Here is a 13,831-nt window from a genome sequence, read left to right as displayed (position 1 = left end):
GGTATATCATAACATAGAAGTTGTACATGACTTATTTTTTTTGTTAAATGATGACCAGCTCAGGGCAAAATAGATGACAGCCCACGTGCCTTGCCTGTTCTAACTTTTTAGTGGAAAAGTAATTTTGCCATAAAAGTGGAATGTTCTCCCTCAAGCAAAATTTCTTTAACAGTGGGGGTATAAATAGCTCATCTCTGCACTTTACAATTAGTTGTAAAATCCATTTATTGAAAAATACTGATGCAAATATGTGTCAGTGGTCTCTGTGGAGTTAATTAGACAACCCACCACAAACTAAATTAGTTATGATAAAGATAAATGAAGAGTGATTTTGATTTAAAATTTTAGCACTTCAACTATAATTAGCTCAAGATATCAGTAATAATAAACTGATAATAAATATTTTCCTCAAAATTGAGGAAATTTCAACAATTGGTGAAAGAATTTCAACTGTTGACAAGTTTGCCAAGTAATGTGTTGCAGCCGGATGTCTTAGGAGAAGACTTACTAGGATTCTCTAGTAAGCAATTGGTTCTGGTTTATGAATGCCCAATTTTAGTAGCTGTTAATTTAGGTAATAGTGCTACTCATGATGAAAGCATATGAAGTTGTTTGCCTTCCCTCTGTGGTGACAAGGAAAACAGGATTTTAGGGCTGTCCATTGGAAGAACATATATAGGCAACTTCCAATATGAAAGACTTGAGTTGTAGTAGGCATTTCCTAGGCAGTGAGAGCAAGGGATAAGTGGCCCCAGCAAGGAGAATAGCATTATGCAAAGTCATACTAGAGTAAGAGAGAGAGGGAAGGAGAGGGGAGAGAATGAATGAGGATGCTCATGATGACACTAGGTATTACAAGCATTGTGAGTGGCAAGAGATGCAGTTCAAGAACACAGGGCTAGATCCACCAAGACCTTGATGCCCTGCTGGGGAGTCTGTATCCTATCCTGATGGCAGTGCACAGCCATTGGAGGCCTTTCAGGTTGATCAGATTTGAATTCTAAAAGATTGCTCTGGCTTTTATCTGGAGAGTAGGCTAGGGGACAGTAGGAGCAGAAGCAAGGAAATAGGTTAAGTCACTGCTGGCAGTGTTCTGGGGGAGAGGTCACAGTGTCCTGATGTTTTGTCTGGCTTTTTAACAATGGGAATTTTGTAGCTTACAGAAGATGGAAGAATGGAGATACAACATGGTCAAGTTCAGTTTTGGATGTTTTGAGTTTGAGGTTCCAGGGAAGCATCCAGGTGAATATTGATGTCTGGTTGATAGTTGGACATACAGTCTGAGCTGAGAATACTAATCTGGGAATCGAATCTGTGGAAAATGAGACCTTATGCAAAGAGCATGAAGTAAAGCAGGCCCAGGCTCGAAATCAGAGAAACATGCTATATAAGGGGTGGCTAGAAGGCTGTGAGCTTGAAGGAGATGGAGAGGGCATTCAGAGAGGAAGAAGGGAAAAGAAACCTCAGAATGATGTCATGGGAGCCAAAGGAAGAATGATTTTCAGGAAAAGATTCAGTCTCACGTTCTGCAGACAGATAATAGAGGACCAAGACAGAGAAGTTCGTTGAATTAGACAGTGTCTCTGAGATGTCCTGGTCAGAGCATGCCTGGGATGGAAGGCAGATTGCAGGGGCTTCAGAAGTGGTTGGGTGGAAGGGAAAGGAAACAGTGAGGGTGGGTAACTCCCTTTTAAGAAGGTTTGTAGTGAAGAGGGAGGAGAAGGCTGTCCCTGGACTTAATACTTTTGAATGATAGGCTTCCAGAAAGGGCATATGAGGAACTGAGGTTCCTGAGGAGACACCAAGGATTCTGAACTGGTGCCCTGGTGGAGGGATTAGCCTTGGGAGGAGGAGTCCTTCCTCCACTCATTGTGAGGAGAGTGAAGGAAGCGGGTTCTATTGCTGCTGTGATGTAGGTGGAGGAGAGGTGGAGTCAGGACTGTGAGGGAGTATTTCCATGAAATAGAAAGTAGGGTCCTCTGCTGAGCCAGGGTACAGGGTAATTGAGGGGGTGGCTTAAGGAATGTGGGATAGGTTTGAAATAGCTGCTGTGGAAAGTGGGGGAAGGTTGCAGACTGATTCCTAGTGGAGGCTGTAAATCTTGAGTTGTTGGCAACCTGAATCTTCATTGCTGTGCGTCTCCCTGTGGATTTTTAAAGCAAGACTCATTCACTTATGTGGAAAAGATAAAACTGGAATTTTTATTGGTGGGAATGTCCAAGGAACAAAGAAAAGAGGGTTTGAGGTTATTGGCCATATTTCATGGCTGGATAGAAAATACCTGAAAACTTGTAGGAACTGAAAGGGTTCAGAGTAAGAGTTGGAGAAGTCACAGAAGCTGTGATGAGGCAGGAGAACTGGTGTGCTGGGTACACCTGGGACAGTGGGCTAAGAGAGCTGGAAAGGTGAGAGGGTGTGAACATGGGGAATGCCTGAGATTGAGATTGAGGCGTGGGGGGGTTATGGTAGTCAAAGGCCAGGCTTGGCCGTAGGGACAGGTAGAGTAGAAGTGGAGGTCATTGGAGTTGAGGGTACTGAGGAACTGAGGGGTCAGGGTGTTCAGAAGGATTATGCTTGCTATTCACAATGAAGGCAGAGCCTGAGGGAAAAAGGATGCCCAAGCCAGGTGCTTGAGACAGTAGAGTTGTCTGCCACTTCACTATTTCCCACTCAACAGACTCTTTGGCCATACTCTCTACCTGTCGACCTTCTTGACCTTGCTCCCTGTGCCACTCACCATGTTGGGTCAGCAGCTTCCACCTGCTATAGGAAGTAACAAACTAATGCCAGACCTGCAAATAAGTTCTTTCATGGAGTTCTAGGCTCCATGAAAGCAAGACTTTTGGTGTATTTTTTCACTGGTGCATCTAAGCACCTAGAACAGTATTTTGCTCTTTCATTACTTATTGAGTGAGTGAATACTTTAAAGTTTTCATTGACCCTAACTGCTGCTTGGTACACCTAGTTTCAGCTTGTTGCTATGTTTCCCAGAAGGACTCTTCCAGGTCTTCTCTATTTTGGGAGCCCAGCTCCAGCTCCATCTCTGTGCCTCTCCTTCAGCTTGTCATCTCTCCTCTCGCTTTACTGGGTCACAGCCACTTGTGGGACCTCGCTCGCCGTCTTCTCTGCTTACTGAATTGCTCAGGCTTTAGCCACTTCCTTACCACTTTCCTTGGAAGAGGAAAGGTCCCTACTCCCTCCAAGGCTACTACTTTGCCTTTATTAGAAGTGTTAGAGATTGTTCTGGTCTCTTTATCTCATCATCTTCTGGTTTTTTTTCTGGAACCTGTCATCCTTCTCTCTTGGACAGCAGTTACTCCCTTTCCAACAGGTGTAGAGCTGATCGACAAAATAGGAACAAAAAGCCATTTCTTCTGTCTTGGACCTTAAATGGTCATCTTATGTTTTTCTTTTTTCCTAGTTAAAAATTTTTTTTCTAGTTAAAAAATGTTCCCTTCTCTTTACCGACTATTCCCATTTTCTTGCTGCCTGTGCACTGCTTCCCACCTTGAGTCTGGGGCTGTACCCACACGTTCCTGAACTGTCATGACTCTTTCCCAACTGGGCATTCCTAGGGCTTCTCTCTAGCCCTCCTTCCTTCATTTGTTAATCCAGCAAATATTTGAGCACCTCTGATTGTCAGGCACATTTCAAGGTACTAGAGATACTGCAGTGAATACAGCAGATGGAAGGCCCTGGCCTTGTGGCTTTTACTCTCTGGAGGAAGAAAGAGATATTACATCATGCAAGTGTGTGTGTGTATTCGATACTAGTAAGGACAAAGAAGAAAAATAAAGCAGAGAAGGGAGATAGTAGTGTCAGAGTGGAGGAGTTTACTATTTTAGATAGAGTGACGGGGAAACCTTCAACGAAGAGATGACTTTTAAGTAGAGGTCTGAAGGAGGTGAGGGGAGCAAGCCATAGAGCCCTCTGGGGGAAGAACATCCTGAGCAGAGAGAGGAGGAAGCGCATGGCTCCTGAGGTGTGAGTGTGCCTGATTCTGAAGGACAGTCAGGACAGTCCTCATCTTTCTTGACCTCACGTGGCATTGGGCATTTACTCCCTTTTGCTTTTGGAGATATCCTTTGTCCTTTGGAGACTAGTGTTCTGGAGGGAGGGATGACCTGGTCTCATATGGGCCTTCTCTATCTTTCATTGATTTCTTCCCTTCTTTGTGCTGCCTTTTAATCTTCTTTTCTCCAGGGCTCTTTTCTTGATCCTCCTTTCCCCGCACACACTGAGTATTGCCAAATTGCATTTTTAAACTGTGCTTCTGACCGCTTTCTGGACATCGCAACTTGTACGTTACCCGGGGACTAAATATCCAACATGTTTGACATCTAAATAGTTGGTTGCCATACCTCTCCCACCCCAACAAAGTCCGTAATCTCACCTACTTGGGTTTCCCAGATCCATTTTTGCCCTGCGTTCTCAAATAGTTGCCTGATTTAGAAAAGGCAGTCCCCTGTGGCTTTCTTACACTCACCCTCCACTTCTAATTGGTCTTGTCAACCTCATTCTCTGTCCTCCATGCCCCGATCATCTTCAGCTACCCCATGTGATAACAAACGTACTGCACACACTTCTGTGTCTTTGTCTATGCCGTATCTGTGTCTGGAATGCTCTTCTCACCCGTCAGGAGCAAGCTCACTGTTACCTCCCTTCTGCAGTGGGTTCTTCTCATCCCCAGTCATGTTCATTGTCCTCCATTGTGTACATCCCTCTCCTAAGCCTCACACAGTGACATGATGATGGGTGTCTTGCTGGATTGTGAGCTCATTGAAGCCATAGCTGAGTCTTATTAATCTACATGTTTAATGCTTTCTTATGGTTCCTGTATTGGGTGCTTAGCAAAGAGAAGAGGTGGATGGATGAATTTAGACCTAAGGGCACTGAATTACACATATTTGAATACAAAGGAAAAAATTTAAAATTCCCAAGATACATATGCCTTCATCAGTAGCTTTTATATGTTATATGCAGAGTACCAACATCTTTCAGAGCAATGGGGAGCTGAAGTTTTGTTGGTGTTTGCTTGAATCCTGAGCACTTTCCTTCTACTCTCTTGTTAGAACACTGGCAGACCATCCTGTTGGCTGGCAAGATTGGCCCAAGCTTATGGCCAGCTGAACTGTCTGAGGGCAAAGAGCAGCTGTTTGAGATCAGACTTAAAAACTTAATTATATAAATACAGAATTTATTGTGTTTGCTCTGAATGGCAGTGTTTTTTTTCCACTAGTTTTTGCTTCTAAATTCAGATACTTTTTTTCTTGTTGAGGATATTTTAATTACTGGTACAAATTTCTTATAAGATTAATAGGGAAAAATTAAGCAACTCAGAGATTAAGGAAACTGAAAAAAAACTGCCCTTCAGGGAATTTAAGATATAGGGGTTCCAGAATAGCAAAGAACATGAAAAGGGGAAGGAGAAACAAATGATTTTTACTTTTAAAGGTTAAATATGAAGGTTTTCACTACTTTAGCAAAATGTATCTTCCTTGTTTAGAAAGCCGTCTATTATATTTTGAAAGGAATTGTCAAGTAAAAATAATAGAGGCTGTGAAATAAATAGTATTTTGGACAGAAATTATTTGTCTTGAGATTTTATTGATGTCAAAAAATGTAATTTCCATGTTCTTTTAATTTTTCTTTTTTTTAAACCACTGGCGCAATTTTATAAGACTCTTTTATGAATCTCTAAAGTGTTTTAAGAATATTGATGATGTTTCAGTGAGCAGCCTGTCGTTCACTTTCTTCAAGTAGCTCCCTAGCACGACCAGCATTCTTACTAGTTGTAGGAAGAATCCCTGTTCTGTTCATGTTAAAGACTTGATTCATCTTGACTCAGGAAGAAATTTTGTGATTGGCAGTTACAACAAATTAAGTGGAGAAGTGAAAGGACAAAAAAGGAACATCTTTCGTACACGTGAGCATTTTCAAAATGCCAACTAGCATATCTTCTGCCAAACCAAGAGGTCCTTCCTGCTGTGTATAGGAGGGAGCGGGAAGCCAGTTTATAGTGCAGGTTCCTGATGAGCAGAAGGCTAGATGGAGGATGTGGAGACAAGTGGGATCAGGTTGGTGTTGAAACCAGGAAAAGGTGAGAACTTGAGTGACTCTAGAGGCTGGTGACTTCTAAATGTAGAAGCTCACAAGTTATATTAAGGTCCTAACACTTAGGAAACAGGATGTGTTCACTCAAAAATACCCTCTGACTCCTAAGGTGGGAGAAAATTTAACATATTGTTTGCTTGAAATTAATTTCCTGAGCTAATGGTTTCTAAACATTTTCTCAACTTTTCATGTGCTAAATTTTATTAGTGGTTAGTGGAACACTCCTTAAACTGTTCTAAATTTGGATTAAAACATGAAATGAAGTGAATAAATGACATTATGATTACAATGCTTTTGCCTTCTTGAAGATCAGCTTCTTACAAACTTTATCAGGTGACCCTACAGTGTCCTGAGGTGGTTTTATCTTGGTGACCTGGTCTTTTCTGGTGCACACTTGAGCTTTCCTTTTGTAAGGACTGGTGAGCGTGACATCTGACAGATACTGTTGGGGTCACATTCCTTTTGCAAGTAGTTGAGGAGCGTGTTTGGAGGGCAGGGTGAGTTCGCGCGTTGGCCAAAAGCTAATGAAGCTTTCGGGAAGAGTGCGACTCGGACTGCCAGTGTGTTCAGTCTCTCCTCACACAGTGCACGTGAATGTGAGTTTGCTCTAGTAGTAACTTAATTATGAGCAGGTTAAAGGCACTCCTGGAAGTGTTTAATTCTGCAGGAATTCCTGGCGCTGTCTGCGGTTTGCATTAATGCCCATGTGAGGACTTTGTGCTTTAACATGAAGAGTTCACGGTGGTCTTTTCGTCTGAGTCAATACACCATGCTGCTGTCCTTCCTTGTCTTCTTGAACAACAATTTTACACAAGGTGGTGGCTTCATGGGTTGATGAGATGCTGAAATGTTGAGGTCTATTTAGGTGTTGTCTGATGTCCTGAGTGTTTGAAAATCCTGTCCATTAGCTCTGTAATAATAAAGGCTAAATTTAAATGCACATAAGGTTTGCTGTGATCTGACTCTTTACTTCTCTCTCCATACTTACCTCTCAGTCTTCTCATTTGGTACCCTAACCTCCAGTCATATTAACTCCTTAGAAGCTGGCACCTCACTAACCACAGAGAGGGGGCTGGGGGAAGGAAGATGAGGAGAGGGAGAGGGAGGAAGATTCACAGGAGTCACACAGTCATTTCTTAGGTCTCCTTCCTTCAGAGGGCACTTCCTTTAGGAAGCATCCCCTCAGTTGCTCCTCTGCTTCCACCACCATCACATCTGGACTAGTTACTCCTGTTCTGAGTTCCCACTGGGCTATGCTTCTCCCTTCATGATATAACTATGTAGCTTTGTTAAAGGTGTGCTGACTGTGCCCTTCAGTAGATTGTAAACTGCCTGAGGGAAAAGAAGCCATCAGTCTTACTCACAAGTATATCCTGGCATCTAGCACAGTTTGCCATGTAATAGATTCTCAGTCAAAATATGTTGTTTTTAAAATGATAATACTTATTATTCTCTATTTTGTTTTCAAAGATTCCCCAAACTGAGGACAAAAGGAACTGTGCTGAGAAGCCAGTCACTCTTCCAACGCCGGAAGGTTCCAAAAAGCCAAATGACTTTTCCAGTTCTGCTCCAGATGCCAAAATAGGAGAAAGCGATAGACAGCCAAAAGAAAGCTTTTTTCAGTTTCTTGGTACCTTATTCAATATTTCAGGAAAATCATCTCTTGGGGAAGCCAAGCAATCTTCTTTCAAAGACAACCATGACAAAACTGAGAAAGATTTACGAAATCCCAGTGACCGGCATGAGGAAGGGGTCAGAAGGGAGCAGGAGACTGTCAACGGCTCCCTGGGAGCCCAGGCACTTCCTGCAGAGGAACAGGAGTCCCATGCAGCTAAACTCTCAGACGCCTGTTCTTTGGATACAACACAAGACAGTGAACAGGAAACCAGTGATTTGTTAAAGTAAGTTTAAAATTTACTTGAGCCAAAAAATTGAGCTTTTGGACCTAGCTGTCGAGACTTAGTTCTACTTCTATTAACTGAGAGCACTGGAAAAAGTATTCTGTAATGTGCCTGCTACTGGGTAAAGATTATATGATTCTGTGTACCATGCATATAATCTAGGGCCTTTTGAGCTATTTTATGGAGTGGTATTAATACCTTTTAGGTGCTAACTCTGTCATAGTACAAGATTTATTTCTAATTTAAGACTTCCTTGAACGGGTGTGTTTTCTGTTGTCTGAATTCTGCTTGTATTAGGACAGGCAGTGTGTTCAGTGTCTGCATTTTGGGAACAAAAATGGTTCTAAGGTTTGTATTCACATTCTATTAATATCTTTTCTTTGTGGAATCCAATTAAAGGGGTTAAGAAAAGAAATTAAATTGAATGCTATTTGTAAAACTAGCCTTATGAACCTTTTTCACAGCTCTAAGAAACTGAAATCTTGCACAAATTTAAGGAGCATTTTACCACCCTTTTTTTCTTTCTTTGATTAACAAACAAGCACTAACTTATTTTTCATTTTACTCAAATGAGCTGGAAGGAATATTTTCTACCCCAAAAATATTTATAACAGTGTTGAGTCCATTAGACATTTTGTGTAACATAAAAGTATTCACTTATTACTAGTAAGGGTCTGTCTTACTGATTTTAATTTAATTTCTACCTAAGGATTATTTTTATTATTTGAAAAGGTCATCAGTAATACTGTAGTCAGATATAGATGAAAACTTGTAACTTTGTAGTTCCAAAGTGTCTCCATGTGTGTTCATGTGTGTGTTTTCAGTTAATTCCTCTTAGCAAACTTATGAGGTAGACACACACCCATCTTACAGTGGTGAGGACTGATACCCAGATAGCTTTGAGTTTGCCCGTCAAGACTGTTGTGGGGCTTGCCCTACCAGATATTAAAATGTACCGATAAAGCTACACTAATTGAAACAATGTCATACTGATGTAATATTTGCTAGACTTCTAAGTGGAACAGAATAGACAGTCTACAAATAGACCTTCATATTTTTGTGATTTGAACCTTTGAATATGATGGCATTGTGTACTCTTGTAGAAAGGAGGACTTGGGGAAATTGGTTAACAATTTGGAGAAAAAAATAAAAGATACTTATCTCATTTTTTTTTTAAAGATTTTATTTTTTTCCTTTTTCTCTCCAAAGCCCCCCAGTACATAGCTGTACATTCTTCATTGTGGGTCCTTCTAGCTGTGGCATGCGGGACACCACCCCAGCGTGGCCTGATGAGCAGTGCCATGTCCGTGCCCAGGATTCGAACAAACAAAACACTGGGCCGCCTGCAGCAGAGCGCACGAACTCAACCACTCGGCCACAGGGCCATCCCTGATACTTATCTCATTTTTATATTAAAATTAATTAAAATAGAGTAGCAAATATTTAAAAACCATACAAAACTAAAAGTAGCTAAGTGTGAATTATTGTTTTATTTTGGTGAGAAAATTTTGTAAGCATGATCACAATGGAAAGTATCAGGAGAGAAAAGATCAGAGGTTAGATTACTACTAATTTTCAAACTCGATTATGTCAAATAACTTAAACAATGATATGTTAAATTGGCAGATGAGAAAATTATATACAGAAAATGTCCAAGAATGCTTTAACTGGTAAGCATTTTAGATACTAAGTCACCAAGAGAAAAAAAATGGGCAAACAATATAAACATATCATTCAAATAAAAGAAATGTGAACTGCTAATAAATAAGTGGAAGGAAGGTTTAGTCTCACTAGCAATCAAGGAGATGTAAACTAAGATAAGATAACTTTTGTCCTGTTAAATTGATAACTAATAATAAATGATCATACTCTGTATGAGTCAGTGTTGATATGGCTGATGCTTGCATACAGTGCGAGGGTAGAGGGCACATTTTAGGGCAGTATCTGTCAAGAACTTTTAAAAATCTTGTAAGTTATTTCTAATGATGTAAAAAGATGTTTACTGAAACATTTATAGGAACGTATAATTGGAAACAAATGTCCAACAGCAGAAAAATGGTTAAACTGGGGTACATCTGTGATGGATTGTGTAAAGCAGTGCTATTCAGTGTGGTCCTTCAATAAGCAGCATCAGCATCACCTGGGAAACATTAGAAATGCACATAATCTGATTCAGACCCACTGAATCAGAATCTTTGGGAATGGGGCCCAGCAGTTTTCTAACAACCTCTCCAGGTGATTGTTCAGTTCCAAAGTAATTTAAAATTGTGGGGATTTTGAGGCTGTTATATGGGAATGAGGCAGAAGGGAAAGTTTGTGCTTTTTCTCCTTTGGTTTTGATTAGTACTGAAGAAACAAACCTGAACTACTAGATGATAGAACATGGAAGAGGCTAATTGCTTCTTGTTTCTTGTTAGCAAACCTCTCCTTATCAATAGAATAATTGCTTAAAGCAATTCACCAGAATGACCTGAGCAAAGACAGGCGCTGTCCCTTACTCTAGTATCAGATGTAATTTTTTGATCACTATTAGTCACTATTAATACAGTTTTCGAAATTTAGATGAGTTATTACCTATAATTTGAAGTGTGTTTTAAAAAATCCTCATCAAAAGGCATTGTAAATGATTTCATCTTCACTTAATTAGAAATAATAAGCAGCTTTGTAATTGTTTTTACTATATGTAGTTGATGTTCACACAATGACGAAATCACCTAATGATGCCTTTCAGAACATGTGCTCATTGTTAAGCGACTCATGACTGTATAGGAAGCTACTTCATTGTTGGGTTGAAATTCTTTAAAAAGTGCTATAATTCTTGTATTTTCAACATTCATAGCCATCGTCCAAGCTTTATTGTGATTTAAAAAAAATTGCTGGTTTTGCAGCTTTTCTTTACGTAGAAAAATTAAAAGCCTTCCCTATTGTGAGAGAAGATAGTGTTAACTAGGCAATTTGAAAAGAAATAAATCTTAACACTAAAAAAGTAGCTCAGTCATACTTTCCTAAAAGTGAATTAGAAAATTTTGCTCTGAGGCTATTATTTTCAGGCTGCTATTATAGAATTTCTTTGCAGAATGGCGCATGACTTTGGTGGACCTTTGTGGTGTCAGGTGTGTCCAGATTTGTCCAGAATTGCACACAGCTGTATGCAGCACCTGGTGGCTTAGTAAACCTTCACGAGATGGGTAGTTATGTCTAGGCTGAAATGCGTAAAATTTTTTCAAATTTCTTAAATATTTGAAATTTCTAGACATTTCCATTTACTATTGTTTGGATCACATACCTTTGGTTATATAGGATAAACTATAGATCCATGCACAATGCACAAACCATGCACAATGACTAATGCATGAAATTAATACTCCCTTTTCTCTCTTCAGCTTGTGAAAATAAATCTTTTTGTTTAATTTTCCATCTTCAGTTTATTTTTAAAATTATATGTTGACATTTCCATTTTCTATTTTATTTACTAGGCAAAAATTTACCAATTAAAGAACAGTTTTATGTTCTTAATTCTATTTAATTATGGAAACTCAACCACAAATTGTGAAAGAATGATGTAGAAAATAGACTATTTTGGTGCGACTAACCTTTTAAAAAGTGGGAGTGTAGCTCATGAGTACTTGCAAAAACTAAATATAACACGTGAAGCTAAGCTTGAAACGTCAATGTTCAATGCTTTAAACATGATAACATAGTTGTTTAGTATATAAAGAATGCACGTTTTAGTTACAAGCATTTAGCATTTCCACCCAGGGTGCCACAGGAGATTATCTAGTTAGAAATTTAAACTAGTTAATGTAATTCAATTTAATCATTTTAGTTGAAAGTACCCAGAAAGCCTGAAAAAATAGAAAACATGATCCCCCCAACAAAGGACCCCAAATCTACCAAAAGGCATTATTACAATGAGTTGAAATTTAGTGGACTTTTGCCTGTAGTTTATTAGAAGTCATTTTAGATCAAAAGTAACATTTCTGGGTTGATGCAGATATAATGCCTTGAGGTCTCGTTAGGAGGGAGTCGGAAGTTAGAGAATCTCTGTTTATTGTACTTGAAGGATAAATTCTGGTCCTTATCTCTCATTGCCTATTTCTGTGGACATTGTGTACATTTCTTTGTGTATTCATTTCTTCAGAATTATTTTGGTGATCTTTTGGGGGGAAAATTGGCAGCCTTTTGAAAGTAGGTTTTAAGTATAAAATGTTAAAGCTTTGAAAGAAAAACCAACCAAATAGTAAAATTTGTTGTCATTTATTCAGACTTCTGGATGTTCATATGTTGCTCTGAAAGGCTCTTATATTTTCTGAATAATTTATGTATTTTGATATGGGATTTCTCCAGTAACATTAATTTACCTGTATGTATTTATCCCTTCTTGCATGTTTTCTTAGACAGGTTACTTTATTCAGCTTTTGAGTTTGTTTCATGACAGTCTTTGATCCAGCCTGAAACTCAGGCAGCCGAAACCACTTTTGCAAGGCAAAACATTTCTCTATACATCTCCTTTAGCTGCTTTATAGTGGGCAGTAAAAACAAGTGAATGTCACTAGTACAATTTTTTATAGTAGTGGTGTGATATGATTTTAGGGGCCAGCAGTTACAGATTGAAATAAATTATTTCAGCTAAAATTCAAGAAATATATAAAAGGCATAGTTGGTGAAGATTTTACATGTCAAAGGAAGTTTACTTTCTGTTTTATCATTTAGACAAATCTAGTATTCTGAATGTTATTGCTTTAAAGTTGAGAAGAAAATACATTATTTTAGCTATTGGAGTACTGATAACTGGATTTCTTATTCATATGGATTCTATAATGTTTTATTAATTATGTGTTTAATCTGAAAAAATGAGAACACACATCAAATTTTTCTACCATACGTTTTTATGGTCAGGGCACTGAAATGCGGCTAGAGTTCAGAATATAAGACTTTTATATCTATAAGAATTAACACAGTCTGAAATAAATTTCTCAGCATTTGTTATCATTGCTTTACTAAGTCATTCATTAATTCACAAAAAGTTATGAAACACATACCATTTGCCAAATCTTGTATGGGGCACTTAAAAATACAAAGATGATTAAGACATAGTGCCTTCCTTCTAATAGCTGCCAGGCTCGTGCAGAAGGTCATGCAAAGATCTTTTTAATGTAATATGACAAATGCTCAGGGTCCTTTGCCCCCACAGATCAGAGGCTAACTGCCCATTTTAGGAATGAAGGGGTCCCGGAGTAGCTTTGCATTGGAGAAAACTTGTGAACTGAGCCCTGGAGGACACTGGAGTTTCTCCCCAGGGCTGGAATTAAAGGGGAAAGAATGGTGTGTGTAAAGGGCTGGAAGGTGGCACAGCACAGCGTGAGGACTCCCAGAGGTGGGTTCTTCAGAGGAGGCTGGGTGTTGAGAGCATCAGGAACTTCATGCTGGGGTTGAGAAAAAGTGGAGAACTTTTTCTAGAAATCCTTTTTCATTTCTTCATTTACCCAAACAATTTAATACTCATTACACTAATTGAATATTTAAAAAACTTAACACGAGAGGGGATTTTTGAGGAGATTTTGTCATTCATTGAGTTAAATACATACCGAGTATGTACCGTGGGCTAGACATCTTGCAAGGTGGTTTCCTTTAAAACCTCTTCTCCTGTGTGCTCAAAGTTGCTGTTCAAATTCACATCTAAGTTTAAAGGAAGAGAAGCTCACTATGATGCTCTGATATGGTGGAGAAATCAGTCATGTATCCCCATGATCTTGTGGTACCAATGTGAGGCACAAAGGCAGAGTGGTTCCTTTCAGACAAATGCTCCTTTGAGA

General features: G+C 39.3%; 1 protein-coding gene and 1 long non-coding RNA gene across 5 annotated transcripts in view; one reads left to right on the top strand and one right to left on the bottom strand.

The window, feature by feature from the left end:
- The window catches only part of CRYBG3 (crystallin beta-gamma domain containing 3), a 106,700-nt gene that overhangs the window by 20,314 nt on the left and 72,555 nt on the right, over positions 1-13,831 (top strand). For all 4 annotated transcript variants that reach the window (XR_011429352.1, XM_023623964.2, XM_023623968.2 and 1 more), the window contains one exon: positions 7,585-8,015. Coding sequence is in view for 2 of the 4 variants with exons in the window: in XM_023623964.2 (XP_023479732.2) it covers positions 7,585-8,015 (431 nt within the window). In the remaining 2 variants the exon portion in view is untranslated. The remainder of the gene's footprint in view (positions 1-7,584; positions 8,016-13,831) is intronic.
- Positions 4,172-4,611, bottom strand: LOC138919295 (uncharacterized). Its single transcript, XR_011429355.1, has 2 exons — positions 4,487-4,611; positions 4,172-4,316 (listed from the first exon to the last, which is right to left on the bottom strand). It is a non-coding gene; the product is annotated as an uncharacterized lncRNA (long non-coding RNA).

This window comes from Equus caballus, chromosome 19, assembly GCF_041296265.1.
Source record: "Equus caballus isolate H_3958 breed thoroughbred chromosome 19, TB-T2T, whole genome shotgun sequence".
Taxonomy (NCBI): Eukaryota; Metazoa; Chordata; class Mammalia; order Perissodactyla; family Equidae; genus Equus; species Equus caballus.
The sequence above is the reverse complement of the archived record's forward strand: the minus strand, read 5'-3'. Positions and strand labels throughout refer to the sequence as shown.